The sequence below is a fragment of the Mustelus asterias genome, chromosome 14 (assembly GCF_964213995.1).
Source record: "Mustelus asterias chromosome 14, sMusAst1.hap1.1, whole genome shotgun sequence".
NCBI lineage: Eukaryota > Metazoa > Chordata > Chondrichthyes > Carcharhiniformes > Triakidae > Mustelus > Mustelus asterias.
Window position 1 is genome coordinate 50,671,400 of NC_135814.1, and position 15,930 is coordinate 50,687,329.

Consider the following 15,930-nt stretch of genomic DNA (forward strand, 5'->3'; position numbering starts at 1 on the left):
CCAAAGTTATTTAACTCACTTGAAGGTTAAAAGCTTTATGTCAGAGCCTAACTCTTAATCAACATTTAACCTGAAAGAAAAAAATTACCAGAATTTACCATCTGAACCAAATTATCAACTACACGCTCTTGTCTGTGGCTCACTCTGGCATATTAGGAATCTGGTCACTGATAGGCAGCCACTGTTTACAAGGGTTTTATGATAGTTTACTGAAAAAGTTGCGACTTTGGTTAAAGGTTGTTTATGGCTCGAGGAACACCTTGATTCAAGCAACATGATTTCAAGCCTGCAAGCATAAAATCACTTGAGGGGAAAGTAATTACTTTAAACCTGTTAGCAACTGTCATAATATATTATCCTTGACAATCCTTTTGAAATATTTCCAGTTGTACGTTCCCTGCAACCGTATCAATTTTTCTCTATCATTTTTAAACATTCATTCAAGGAATTATTCAGTTCAAAGTTTAATTTTATGGTTGATTTTATTTATAAGCAGGGATGCCATTTAATAACAATTTCAAAAGCAGACTGTTGAAATGCTATAATTATGGGAAAAAGATGAATGCACTGAGCTTCATTTTTGAGTGATGGTCACGTCTCTGATTATAACATTCATTCCATGCAAGTATCATCACTCCTATCCTGTCAGTCCTGGTGCTTTGTATCTGGAAAAGCATTTTCACCCACCTGCAGCCTGATGCAGGGTTGCACATGTTGAATACGCAGCATACTAACGCATGCAACAAATTCATTGGCCTGGAATTCCATCCTGGAGGCATATAGCAGGAATCAGGAAAATTCCCAACTCAGACTGCCTGCCTCGTGAAAAAATGCCTGCAATGGTTGGATCTTCTTTGGCAGGGAGGAGGGGGTATAGGGTGTGAGCTGAAGACTGGCCAGCTGACCTGGGAAAAGTTTAGAGACAAGCATAGGGCTGCTGGGTGCCGAAGTGAGCTGTTTCAAAGGCCCACCTTGTTGCTGTGGTTCTTTGTCCCAGATAAAATAAAAACACAAAGGCCCTCCAACCCTCACACCCTAATACCCTCCAAACATGCCGCATCCATGCCACCACAGACCCCACCCACGCCCATGGCTCCTCATGCCCCCTGTGCCAAGCTGCGCCATTACACAGGTTCCCAATGGTCCTCCATGCCTCACTATGCCAAGCTATGGCACTTCCATGCCTATTGACTCGCTAGAACTGCTAGCACCCTATGGTGAACCCAATAATGACAGTAGGATGTGTAAAAATGTTTTAAAAATTGTAATTCATTCATAACTTTTTCTGTATTGAAAAAAAAGTTATTTCATTACAAGCTAATAGAAGTGTCAGTCTCTTTATCAAAAAAGCCACATTTTGTTTACGGGTATCTTCACACCCACACTGTTTTTCCCTTTTGGGAAATAGTGGGGCAAGTTGTGAAAGGATTCCAGAACTGATTGTCAGCCTGTTGTACCGCATTATGGACACTCCTTCCCTGGCCAACAAGTCCTAGTATTGAACCTGAACCCAGAGCTTCTGGTCCAACAGTAGGGGTGCCAACCCTGTGCCACAAGACAGCCTCACAAATCCTTGAAACCACTTAACGCTGTGTAAACAAACATTGTGCAAATGACGGCAGAGATCCGAGAGCCTGAGATGCCAATCAAACAATATTTTCTCTGGGGTGCAGGAACAAGCATGAGGTTTTGCCTAGGGGGTATGAAAGGCCATGGTGGAAAGGGGAGAGTTTGGCATGAGAGGCATTAGAGGCCATAAGGGGTGGATGGAAGGGCAGAGCTTAGCTAGGGGGCTTGAGAGACCCTGGGGTGTGAGTGGAAGGGAAGAACTTGGCATAGTGGGCATGAGGAGCCATAGGACATGGGTGGAAGGACAGAGGGGGCATGAATGATCATAAGGTGTGGGTGGAATGGTGGAGCTTGGCACAGGGGGCATGAATAGGACCTTTTAAGCATAACTTTTAAAAACTGGAATTAAACTGTAAGCACTGTCTTGGGGCTGAATTTTATGCTTCAAAAATGGGACTGTGTTAGTCCTGCAGAAATGTACTCTCCAGCAGGATGACGTTGGGTCACAAACCCGACACCATCATGCCAGTTGGCAATAATAGTGGGTGGGCAGGCTCCAAAATAAGGAGTCCACCCACCATTTTGCAATGAGTGATTAATGATCGTTTAAATATTGACTACAATAATATGTCCCCAAAGTCATCATACATTGTTTGCATGGGAAACATGTCAGAGGGAACCTCATTTTATTCGTTGTTAGTGGAAAGGGTGATATAGGTGGGTCCATGCCTGCCTTTAACAGGAAAGGCAGCTGACGGGTATTTTATTGGCAAATCTGTAAAGTGCATGAACCCCATGAGTTCCTGAGCAGTATCAGGGCTTTTGATCTTTAATGTCCCCCGTTTGGTAGATAATGTAATCTAACATCACTGCAGCATTGTTGCTGAATCCACTGTGAGCATAGTTTATCCTCTTGGAGATACCTCCTCCAGTGAGGAGGAAAGGAAGTGAAGGAGAGGGAGGAGGGGGCCAGTTAAACAGAGACAGGAGCCCAGGAAGTGAAAGAGGCCAACATGCTGAGGTGCAGGGGGTTGCTGAGGGCAGGCTGCAGCAGACACAGAGGCACAGGCAGAGGTCATACGCTGGCAATTGCGTGTACAGAGTGAGCATTACATACCTGCAAATGATTGAGAGACAATGGGCCTGATTTTACCATTTTGAGTCTAAGTGCCGAATCTGTGCGTCAAATAGATCCGAGCCCGGAATCCTCTTTCCAGCGCGCCCATATGGGTTTTGCCGGCTCCAGTCCGATCCGCGCTGTTGGCGGGGCTTAGCGTTGCCAGACCAATCGGAGCTCTGAACTGCGCATGCGCAGTTCAAAAAAATTCCGAAGCAGCGCGCCCGGGCACGAAAGAAAAAACAGCAGAGAGAGCGGAGAGGGGGGGAAGGTGGACTTGGGAGAATCCTGCAAACTGAAAATAATGTAGCATCCTCTTTGTGCTGCCTAATTATCTATGGGAAAGGTAATTAAACTACAGTGTCCTAGTGAGCAATTAGTGACCTGTATAATACATTTGTGATCCCCTGCAGAATAGAAATCTGCTTTGGACTTTTATTCTGCAGGTCGCTAAAAACGCGGATCCGAATTGGGCCGCGCGGTGGTAAAGTGGGATTTGGTGGTAGAGTTGGGCGCGCGGTTCATTAAGTCGATTTAAATGCATGCAAATGCATTTAAATTGTCGGGCCGCCCGATTCGGGCGCGGGCCGGACCCACGCCCGAATCAGGTGTCGGTAAAGCCGCGATCTGCTCGGATTCGGGTGCAGATCGCGTTAAAGGCCCAACGCCCGACTTTACCGCGATTTCGTGCCCGAAAACGGGCGCAAATCTTTGGTAAAATCGGGCCCAATGTTTGTTAGGACCTCACTTTTCATGAGCTATGGTGATATCTCTGTTTGACATAGAATCAAGGCTGAAGTGTCCACTTTCTCAGTGTAACAGTTGCTGTTCTTGTTCCAAACTGGAGCCTGCATGAACACTTCTTAGCATGGGCTGCATTGGATACCACTTTGGGTCAGGTGTTGGCACAGCACAGGGAACCTGCACCAGTATACTGGGGGAGGTGGAATGTGACCTCAATCAGTGTGCATTTTTAATTTGATAGCAGCTGTGCTATTTCTGAGCTCAGCACTCGAGCTAACGCATTTTCTTCACCTCAGACAGCTGAGCACACGCTCAGCAGCGGAAAGAATCCCCATCAGTGCTATTTAAAGTGCTCATCAACCAGTTGGTGATAGATTTCTGCTGCCCGTTGCTGAGTTAGTTGAAGTGTTTGGTGGTTTGTACTGTTATTTAAAGTTGCTGAAGCCTACAGGGAGTGGCACAGCACGTGCTGAAGGCCTTGGTCCTGAATCCAAGGGACCTGAATAGAAACACTGTGCTCCCATACATGGGTGCAGTAGTTTCTATCCCCCTTCGCTGAGGGAAAGACAGGGAAAACAAACAGAGGCAAAAAGTGCTGGACAAACAGCTGGAAGAGAGAAGAGGAGGAGGGGAAGAAAGGTTGTCTGTCGGAAGCCATATCCTCGAAGGGTTTTCATGGGACAGTTTTCCTATTTCAACGTCAAAGTCATCTTTGCTCACTAGGAGGTCACCACTTGCAGCAGCCATAACTGAAGCCTCAAGGGAGGGAGGATCAGATTGTCAGTGGCTATGATATAGTTTCCGTTGCCATGAACTTTTATGTGACAGGCTCCTTCCGGACTGGAGTAGACAATATTTTCCACATCTCCCAGTTTGCTGCCCACTATTGCATGAAAATCAATGTATATTCATGAGAATATTAAAAGTTAAATACAAAAGTGTTCCAAAAATAGACTATTATCTGCAAATAGAATTTTTCCCTGTATTCCAAACGGGCCAAAAGCATTTCATTCTCTGTGGTCAGAGAGAAGCAGGTGGAACTAGCATGTGGCTTCTTGACGATTGCAGGATTCCCCATGGTGCAGGATACTATTGACTGCAGAATATCTTGCGGTGCCACATATATACTCTAGATGTACCAGAATAGGAAAAGGTTTCACTCCCTCAACATCCAGCTAGTATACTCAGTGAATCAATCGCATCAAAGCCTGGTATCTTGGCAGCAGTCTTGATGCTTTCACTCTGCAGTAGTCCATGGTACCTTTTCATTCTTTCTCGGGAGGAGGGCATTGCTGGCTAGGCCAGCAATTTTATTTCTGATCCTTAATTGCCCTTGAGAAGGTGGTGGTGAGCCACCTTCTTGAATCGCTGCTGTCCATGTGGTATAGGTACACGCATAGTGCTGTTTGGGAGAGAGTTCCATGATTTTGACCCAGTGACTGTAAAGGAACAGTGATATAGTTCCAAGTTGGATTGGTGTGTAGTTTGGAGGGGAACTTGCAGGTGGTTGTGTTCCCATGCATCTGCTGCCCTCTCCCTTCGAGGTGCTGGAGGTCGCAGGCTTGGAAGGTACTGTCAAAGGAGCCTTTGTGAGTTGCTGCAGTGCAACTTGTAGATAGAACACACTGTTGCTATTGTGCACCGATGGAGAAAGTGAATGTTTAAAGTGGTGGATGAGGTGCTTTCTCTTGGATGGTGTTGAGCTTATTGAGTGTCGTTGGAGCTGCATTCATCCAGACAAGTGGGGAATATTCCATTACACTCCTGACTTCTGTCTTTCAGATGGTGGATAGGCTTTGGGGAGTCAGGAGGTGAATTACTCACCACATGATTCCTGGTCTCTGACCTGCTCTTGCAGCCACAGTATTTATATGGCTCGTCTTGTTCAGTTTCCTTGTTTTTAGAGGCAGAAGAAAACAATGGGTGGAATGCTCCCATCTGGGACTAATTCCCATGATAGGGGCGGGTACTTGTGTTTCCCACCATGGCAGCCAACAGGAAACCATGCCATATCTTCTAGCCCTGACCTCATGGATCATACACCTTGGGATTTGGTGCTGTATTTCATGGTGGGGCTGGCATGATGATGCGAGTCCTGCCATCATATCTGAGTGCCATATTGACATTGAAGGAAGAAGCTCCTGAAAAACGAAGATGGATTTCCAGGAACAATCTGAGGTTGGAAGATGGGCTTCCTTGATGACATTAAAGCTGGAAGATCCACATGTAGATGCTCCCCACCCACTGCTGTGGTGCTCCAGGGCCCAGGATTGTTGGCTGCCTCCATCCCAAACTCCGGAGGCAGCCCCGTGGCGTTGTCCGGGTGACTTATAACTTCCGCATGCCACATCGTTCCAGATGTGTTCCGCACCTGCGTGTTTTCCACTGGTGAAGCAGAGATTCGGGTGTAGGTGGAAGATTCAGGTCAGGCTTTCATCTGCATCTCATTCATGGGATGCAAATAAGTTTCATGTTGGCTTCCAACAGGTTTCCCGATCTGCCATGGTGGTCACCAGTGGAAGATCCCACCAAAATTCTGCCCAAAGAACATAGAACTGGTCCACAGATGTGCGGGTCAGGTTGATTGGACATGCTAAATTGACCCTAGTGTCAGGGGATTAACAGGGTAAATATGTGGGTTATGGGAATAGGGCCTGGGTGGGATTGTGGTCAGTGCAGTTTCGATGGGCTGAATGGCCTCCTTCAGCACTGCAGGGATTCTATGATTTTATGACTGCAAGGAAAATTTACTTTCAACCAAAACAGAGGGCAGGACTTTTCCATTTCTGCACAGAGTGCTGGCTGAGGCGTGAGAACTGGCATGCAGCTCACCAGCTGGCTTTTCTCACCACACAGTGCAGCACTGTGTCTATAAGGAAATGGAGGCATGGCTCAGGCTGGTGCGACAGAGCTTGAAGAAGCCAGTAACGTTGGGAATATTGAGAAAAGGGCACCCCAATCTCTGCTTTAAAATAAAAGGAAGCCCCCCCCCAACACAGATATAGAGCTCCCTCCCCCATTTGATTCTATGATTCTATGATTTTGGAGCTCCCCAGCGAGGCCTCCCTGGCACTGCCCCTCAGCACCGCCAGGGTTGCCAGGGGCAGTCAGGGGCAGTGCCAGGGTGCCTGGGTGGTGTCAGGGGGACAGTGCTAGGTAGTGCCAGGGGGCAGTGCTTGGGCAGTGCCAGGCAACTGTCCAGCTATGTCTCTGTTTAGTGTGCGGTTCTAGCGGGTTCCCTTTGCCTGGTTCATATTTTTAAAAAATTGTTGTAAAACTCGCTGACGTGACATCATGTCAGCAAGGGGAGAATTCCAAATGTTTGGGGGCGGGGGGAGGGCGTGGCGATACAGTGGAGAAGCTCGCTAATTATATTCAAATGTATTGAAATGTGGTTCCTGACCTTCCTGGGCAGGCACCTTGTTACGTCACTGGCAGGAGTGGGGAAAATTGGAAAATGAGGTGCCGCCAGCGAGTTTCTTACTTTCCAGCTCTCATGGGATTTTGGGCTCACGGCACAATTTGTGCTCGCGCTGAATGCAAGCACATACTCCCCCCACAGAGTGTCTGTGCCTACAATTACTCATGGAACCGAGGAAAGGCTGGAAACAAATTATCTTCACAGCCAGTGCTTTACCAGGTAATCGGTAGTAGAGCAGTGCCATACACTGCAATTTAACCATTTCAAACCCTGAATTTACAATACAGGTCAATACTGCCTTGAACATCAATAGCTCTACTCAATTCTAGTTTATTATACAGGACGTCGAATCAGCTGCCTCAAAACTCCATTCTGATGACAAACCTGGCGTCTCTGTCATGAAAGAGGCCCCAATTTAAGCTGGAAGAATGTTTTGTCACATAGCCTGTTTAAATTCTAAATTCTACCAAAATTGAGGGAGAGTGTAAGATTTGTTGATCTTAAGGTTGCAGCCATGGAGCTGATGTATTTGACCCAGGTTGATATAATCTTTTCTAAATTCTGTGATGACTGCCTCAGAATCATTTATCTAATATACCATGATAAATGATGGGTAAATCAGAGCAACTATCGCAGAAGGCTGTACCATAGAATCCCTACAATGCAAGAAGAGGCCATTCGACCCATTGAGCCTGCACCAACTCTCCGAAAGAGCATCCCAGGCATCCCACCTAGGCCCTCGCCTCCACCCTATCCCTGTAACCCCATGCATTTACCATGGCTAATCCACCTAAACTGCACATCTTTAGACTATAAGAGGAAACTGAAGCACCCGGAGGAAACCCCTGCAGACACGGGGAGAATGTGCAAACTTCACACAGACAGTCACTCAAGGCCAGAATTGAACCCGTGTCTCTGGCGCTGTGAGACAGCAGTGCTAACCACTGTGCCGCCATGCTACCCAGTGTGCCACCATGCCGCCAAAAGTATTGAAAGTGTATTTGTGTTTCATCGTTCTGTTAGGGAATTAGGGCTGAATTTTCTGGCCCTTCCCATTGGCGTGATCCTCCAGTCCCGCTGAAGGCTGCTCCCAAGCAGCAGGACCGGTGAGCTAGGTAAATGCCTTAGCCATCGGCGGGACTGGAAAATTCCCCCCTTAGAATTAATTTTTTTGTCAACTTCTTCCTCGTTAGTTTAATTTGCAAACCTCCTTCAAGACCGTTTCATGGAAAATTTTCGTAAAATTAACGATAAGTTTTCTGAATGAGATTTCCTCTGTTTATGATGTTGGAGAGAAAGGGGAGGAAGAATAACAGAGGTCAGCTGTGAGATCAGATTAATACCTTAGCACTACAGGATATCCAGAATCTCTTGCTGATCCCCAGTTACCAGAGACTAGAAACCCAAAAGGATTTATTTGAATACCTCCTTGGGATTGTGTGTAATAAGGGAGACGTTCACTGCAGAAGCCCTGGAGGAACTTCGTACCGTCTTACGGAGAGATCAGTAGGTTTCCTGAAGAAACAGAGAGTGCTTATTACCGCACATAATTTGTCTGCCACTGGCTAATTCCAAGAGAAATGTACGACTTCTGCCAGGTCAGTCAGTTTGGTTCAATAAGACAAGTCATTAATGACCTGTTTGTCTGAGAACCCAAGTTCATTATACTTGACACTAAGAAAGACAATTGAATGAACGGGCTATTAATTTCAGTCAGATCATTTGGAAGAGTGCTTGGAGGTGTATTCAGGCCCAGACCAGTCACTACTGTAATGTAAATGATTATGTCAACTGAAAGGGATTTCGCCCTCTTAATGTCCAATTAGTGTGTAATTACACTTTAATACCCACAATACGGAAAACTGCCATGATTCATTCATTCTTTGGCAATCCAGTGTCCCTATGCTGTTTAAGAATCAAAGACTAAATGTAACTTTTTGGAAATAAGGAGTTTCCAGAACTACTGCAGTTTCCAATAATTGCAGAGGACCATCAATGAAGCTGAACAATGCTGCAAAAGATCTCACATCCATAGGCAAATTAAAATGGAACACACCATTGATATGCTGAAGGGCAGCTCCAGGTATTTTGATAGGTCTGGAGACTCTTTCAATATGCTCCCAATATTGTCTTGCGATTGTCCACAATTTTACTCTTCTGAAAGTCCCGGACATTGCAAGTACAGAAGAGGAGACAGAGAAGCTGGGTGTTTTTGTTCATGAATCACAGAAAGTCGGTATGCGGGTGCAGCGTGTAATAAAAAAGGCAAATGGGATTTTTGGCATTTATTGCAAAAGGACTGGAGTATAAAAATAGAGAACTGTTGTTGCAATTGTATAGCGTGTTGGTAAGACCACATCTGGAGTATTGTGTCCAGTTTTGATCTCCTTATTTGAGGAAGGATGTGGTGGCATTGGAGGCAGTTCAGAGGAGGTTCACCAGATTGATTCTGGGGATGAAAGAGTTGACGTATGAGAAGAGATTAAACAGTTTAGGCTCATACTCGCTGGAGTTTAGAAGGATGCGAGAGTATCTGATCTCAGGAATACTATTTCCAAGGTATAGAACATAGAACAGTACAGCACAGAACAGGCCCTTCAGCACACGATGTTGTGCCGAGCTTTATCTGAAACCAAGATCAAGCTATCCCACTCCCTATCATCCTGGTGTGCTCCATGTGCCTATCCAATAACCGTTTAAATGTTCCTAAAGTGTCTGACTCCACTAATACCGCAGGCAGTCCATTCCACACCCCAACCACTCTCTGCGTAAAGAACCTACCTCTGATATCCTTCCTGTATCTCCCACCACGAACCCTATAGTTATGCCCCCTTGTAATAGCTCCATCCACCCGAGGAAATAGTCTTTGAACGTTCACTCTATCTATCCCCTTCATCATTTTATAAACCTCTATTAAGTCTCCCCTCAGCCTCCTCCGCTCCAGAGAGAACAGCCCTAGCTCCCTGAACCTTTCCTCATAAGGCCTACCCTCCAAACCAGGCAGCATCCTGGTAAATCTCCTCTGCACTCTTTCCAGCGCTTCCACATCCTTCTTATAGTGAGGTATTATAAAGTAAAGTATTATGAAGTATTATAAAATAATAAAAGGGATTGATGAAGTAAACGTAGAACAAATGTTTCCCCTTGTGGTGTAATCTAGAACAAGAGGTCACAGGCATAGATAGAGAGGTGGTACATTTAAAACTTGAATGAGGAAGAACTACTTTCGCAGAGGGTGGCGAATTTGTGAAACTTGCTGCCCCTTAACGCAGTGGAGTCTGAATCATTAAATGGTTTCAAGAAGAAGATATATATATTTCTGATTTAAAAAAACGATTTAAAGGGTTATGGGGAGCAGGTACGGAGGTGGATTTGAGACTAGGAAGGGATCAGCCATTATCTGATTGAATGGCGGAGCAGGCTCAAAGGGCTGAATTGCCTACTTCTGCTCCTAATTCCTATGATTGTATATTCTTTGGGACGGTATTCAGCTGTGAGGAAGATAAGGCAGAGTGACGGACAATTGCTGGTAGAGAGCTGCAAGAAAAACTCACAAATTAATACCCTTAAGCTTAGTGAAAAAGAAACTCAGGAGTCTCGCACTTCTGTTATAGTTGAAGGTAGATGAGATAGGTGAGTGTACAGGAGACTGTTCAGACCAGTGAAAAGAAGCAGGCCATTTTCTTTATGCCACCGAGATGATTCAGGAATAGTGGGTGGTTTTGGAATAGGAGAGTGACATGGGGCGGCATGGTGGCACAGTGGTTAGCACTGCTGCCTCATAGCGCCAGGGACCCAGGTTTGATTCCCGGCTTGGGTCACTGTCTGTGCGGAGTCTGCACGTTCTCTCCGTGTCTGTGTAGGTTTCCTCCGGGTGCTTTGGTTTCCTCCCACAGTCTGAAAGATGTGCTGGTTAGGTGCATTGTCCATGCTAAATTCTCTCTCAATGTACCCGAACAGGTGCTGGGGTGTGGTGACTAGGGGATTTTCACAGTACCTTCATTGCAGTGTTAATGTAAGCCTACTTGTGACACTAATAATTAAACTTTAAAAAACTTTAAATTGATGTCTAACAGTACTTGATGTGGTCCAGGTGGTGATGTAGACATTCAGGATCAGCAAGTAGGAGATGCAGCTCAATATAGTGACTCAGGAAGCAAAAGAAGCTGGATCTTGGGGAGAAACTTGGAGTGGAGCTTAGGCGGTGTTAGACAATGACGATATTTATACAGAGGCACCAAGGAATCAGATAAGCTGTTTGCAGGATGAAAAGCTGCCAGAGGAGTTGGAGGGAGAGATCAAAATGGTACTTGGTAATAAGCATCTGACCACCACCAAGGTGGCTTAAACCTTCAGAACTACAAAGTGGGAATTGTTCAAACTAGTAAGAAACAAAGTTAGAATTGATATTACAAAATTTCTCTTCGCATAAAGAATAAGCCCCCACAGCGCCAGGGACCCGGGTTCAATTCCAGCCTCGGGTGACTGTCTGTGTGGGGTTTGCACATTCTCCCCCTGTCAGCGTACATTTCCTCCAGATGCTCTGGTTTCCTCCAACACTCCAAAGATGTGCAGGTTAGGTTGATTGGCCGTGTTAAATTGCCTCTTAGTGTCAGGGGGATTAGGAGGGTAAATATGTGGAGTTTTGAGGATAGGACCTGGGTGGGACTGTTGTGGTGCAGGCTTGATGGGCCAAATGGCCTCCTTCTGTACTGTAGATTCTACAATTCTATGAATTTCATTATTGGAGCGAAAATCTAGGAATCATATAACAACCAATTGAAAGTTGAAATTAGGGAATTTTAGGGTTATTATGAATGAGTGTACCAGATGTGCCAAATTACCTTCCTCATTCTTAATTATTTTCTGGTCTAGTAATTGGGCCTGGAGTGTTTGAGCCTCACTTCTAGCCCTCACACCCTTCAAGTGGGACCAATGTAATGCTAAATTTACCATTCTATTTATCTTTAATACATGATGTATTTAAATATTTATGTACATATACACATCCACACATGTATAAGTATGTGTATATATAAAATGTAAATATTATATTAACACACTTTTGACAGCATTATATTGTATGGTATGTGTAATGATTTTTCATTTGAGGTGGAAAATTAGATTGGGACAATTCATGTACTTTGTTTGCTGAATAATTTGAAATATATATATGTATATCATTTCAGTAATGGTTTTTTTATGTTTTAACAGTGAAGATGTGAGTAAAAGAGGATTCACTGTTATCATCGACATGAGAGGTTCCAAGTGGGATTTGATCAAACCTTTACTTAAAACTCTCCAGGAGTCTTTCCCTGCTGATATCCATGTTGCACTGATTATCAAACCAGATAACTTCTGGCAGAAGCAAAAAACCAACTTTGGGAGTTCAAAATTTATATTTGAGGTAAGTGTTACATTTGCTCTAGCAAATGAATGATAAAATTGTTGATTGTTGCTGTTTATTTTTGTAACAAGCATGGCAATATGAAAAGAATATTTCATTAAAAATGAGGGGGGAATTCAATGTAGAGGAGGCTATGGGCAAATAAAGACTTCAGAATAATATGCCATGAATAACTGCTGCTCCAGTTTCCTCCCACACTCCAAAAACATGCAGGTTAGATGCATTGGTTATGCTAAATTCTCCCTCCGTGTACCCAAACAGGTGCCGGAGTGTGGCGACTAGGGGATTTTCACAGTAATTCCATTGCAATGTTGATGTATGCCTACTTGTGACACTAATAAATAAACTTTTAAACAATTTTACCTGGATGGACTAAGAAAGAAGCTGTCATATTGTCTAGGTAGAGACGATGGATAACTGTGACTAGAAGAGACCCAAACTTAGTTCCAGTTTGTTCCTAGCGTGAAGTGAGCTGGTGGAATAAATATAGTCCATTAGATAAAATAGGCCAGGCTTTATTTCTGGAGCTGCAGGTCAGATTTTTAATCACACTACTACTGTAGGCATTGAGGTTTATGGGTGTACACTTGTAATATGTAAGCTGTGGGACGACATGGTGGCACAGTTGTTACAATGCCAGGGACCCAGTTTGTACGTTCTCGCCAGGGACCCAGTTTGTGCGTTCTCCCCGTGTCTGCGTGGATTTCGTCCGGGTGCTCCGCTTTCCTCCTAAAGCCAAAGATGTGCAGGTTTGGTGGATTGGCCATGCTAATTTGCCACTTAGTGTCCAAAGAAATGTAGGTTAGGAAATTAGTGGGGGAAACTGTGGGGTCACTGGGAGAGGGCTTGGCTGGGATGCTCTGTTGGGGAGTTGGTGTAGACTCGGTGGGTGAGATTTTATGTCCTCGCTTGTCCTGAAACCGTAAAATCCTGCCCAAGGTCAACAGACCTTCCCATTGTCCACCCCTTGTGGCTAGCGCCAAACGGTTTGCGAACTTCCCGGTCTCTTTCTGCTGGCGCAAACCGGATCGTGTCCAGAAATGGAGCGAGGCTGATTAGCATAATTTCAATCTCATTAGTGATTTTGGCTTGTGATCATTCCCCCTCCCGGAATGTACCCAGCCTCCCAGCAGGAATCACACAGACGCAAGTCACTACTGGTCCCTCGAAGTGTGGACCAGACGCCATGGATTGCAAGGGTGAGCAAGGAGGTGAGTGCCACTCAGCTCTAACCTCCAGGGTGCAACAGGGCAAGTCAGCTGCTGGCATGGTACGGGGATGGGGGTGTCTTCAAAGATGCAGGGGCTTGGGGGGCTAGGCAGGGCTGGAGATCCGCAGGTCGGGGCCCACCTTGGTTGGGGCTCATGTGGCAAGTATTCTCACTGGCTGCTGAGAAGCCTTTGGGGGATTGCCCATCATGCCAATTGCAAAGTCTGCTAACGTCGCACTGGTTACACTGCTCTCCGTCTGCTGGAAGGGCTCTGTGGTTTCTTTTGGACATTGCATCCCAAGACACCACTAACAGTTACAAGCACCAGGTCTGGCAGCTGTTGCCTCAATCAAGGGAGCTTGTCAGCACAGCTCTTCACACTGCATAAACTCTGAAGTGTTTCCTGCAATGAGCACTATAATGTCTAGTCGCATGGAAGTTAGGAGAGTTCTTTATTCTATCCGAACCGCATGCCATTACTGGAGGCTAGTTTGCACCAGACATCCAGGTGACTACACAGAAATCAAACTGCAAATATTCCTCAATGAGGGCTTTCTCACAGCCACCCTTACTGTGTACATGAGCGCCACAGAACTCAGCCCAAGCTGCCACCAGCTGCTACCAATGGCCAGGGGTGCCAATGGTCTGCAACTGGGTGGGAGGGACTCCCACGACTGAAATGTTCCAGCACAAGGGGTTAGCTGTATGTCACTCATAGTGAGAAGGCGGGACAGACATCCTCAGGGTCAGGGAGGGGTCTGACATCTGTCTCCCCACTGGGCTACAAGTCACAGTTCATGCACTGACTGCCCAGGTGCATTGAGAATGATATCATGACAGCTTCATCCTGGATCTCTTGGATCCCTGGGGTGTTCAAGGGATGGCTTGCGGGGAACAAGGACAACCTACTGAGGGCATGGCTGATAACTTTAGTGCGGAAGGCTGAGACTGAGGTGGAGACCGGCTACAATAGGCCTTTTTAAATTCTTGATACTGTTGCTAGGCAGATCCTTGATATTGTATGCAACTGGTGGCCATTCACTGGCGGTTCATTTATGCCCCATACAAATAGGCACAGTGTAACACTGTGGACATTGGGCTATGGGTGTATGCTTGCAATGAGTAATTCTGCAAATAAATGTAAAAGTGTGTAAAGATTTTCTCCAGTGCTGTTTTTCACTGGCTTTTTAGAATAGAACAATCTCATAAACTGCAGTGAAATAAATGAAATAAAGTGGATAATCACAGAAATCATAGAATCATAGAAACCCTACAGTGCAGAAAGAGGCCATTTGGCCCATCGAGTCTGCACTGACCACAATCCCACCCAGACCCTACCCCCATATCTCTACATATTTACCCACTAATCCCTCCAACCTACGCATCTCAGGAAGCTAAGGGGCAATTTTAGCATGGCCAACCTAATCTGCGGTATTGATGTTGCTTGAGGAGTTGTTGATCAGGTCCCCTGAGGAATTCCCCTGCCCTTTGAATTATGCCATGGGACCTTTTACATCCATAAGGATAGAGGGGGGGCAGTGGGGTTTGACAGTGTGTCTGCAACATTTCAGCACCCCTGACAGTGCAGTACTTTCTCAGTACCGCACTGGAGTTTCAGCCTCAATTGTGTGTTCAAGTGGTGGGGCTTCAGAACTCAGAGCACAACCAAGGCTGACAGTTCAATAATAACAAAATATCGAGTCAAATTAAAGTAAAAAGGAGAAGCAATGGCAATGCATCTGAGCGGTGACAAGTCTACTTTTATGCATCTGCTGGTAATCTGGTGGAATAAAACTATTCCTGTCCCTAGAATGTAAAACCTTTCAGTGTTAGTGCTAAAAGACTGACTTTGTTACATTGAAATGTCTTTTTTCAGACAAGTATGGTATCTGTGGAAGGGCTTTCAAAGTTGGTGGATCCTTCCCAGTTGACTGAAGAGTTTGATGGTACACTAGAGTATAATCATGATGAATGGATTGAGCTTCGCCTGGCCCTGGAAGAATTCATTAGCAGTGCTGTGCATCTGTTGTCCAGACTAGAAGACCTGCAGGAGATGTTGGCCAGGAAGGAGTTTCCCCTGGACGTTGAAGGTTCTAGAAAATTAATTGATGAACATACGCAACTGAAGAAAAAGGTCATCAAAGCCCCTGTGGAGGAACTGGACCATGAGGGACAAAGGTTGCTGCAGTGTATAAGGTGCAGTGATGGCTTTTCTGGAAAGAACTGCATATCTGGCAGTGCAGATTTTCAAAGCGTTGTGCCAAAGATCACCAGTCTACTGGATAAACTACACTCAACCAGACAGCACTTGCATCAGATGTGGCATGTTAGGAAACTGAAGCTCGATCAATGTTTCCAACTTCGTCTCTTTGAGCAAGATGCAGAAAAGGTAAGGCTTTATCTGCAAAGATGTGTTTACGATAATTTTATGATGAATTAACTTGACCCTCCACCTCTCTCTT

At 45.4% G+C, this 15,930-nt stretch overlaps 1 protein-coding gene across 1 annotated transcript in view; it reads left to right on the plus strand.

Annotated features, from left to right (window-relative positions):
• Nucleotides 1-15,930, plus strand: part of kalrna (kalirin RhoGEF kinase a) — a 790,772-nt gene that overhangs the window by 341,493 nt on the left and 433,349 nt on the right. Inside the window, exons 4-5 of the mRNA XM_078228353.1 lie at nucleotides 12,066-12,258; nucleotides 15,345-15,857. Of these exons, the coding sequence (XP_078084479.1) occupies nucleotides 12,066-12,258; nucleotides 15,345-15,857 (706 nt within the window). The remainder of the gene's footprint in view (nucleotides 1-12,065; nucleotides 12,259-15,344; nucleotides 15,858-15,930) is intronic.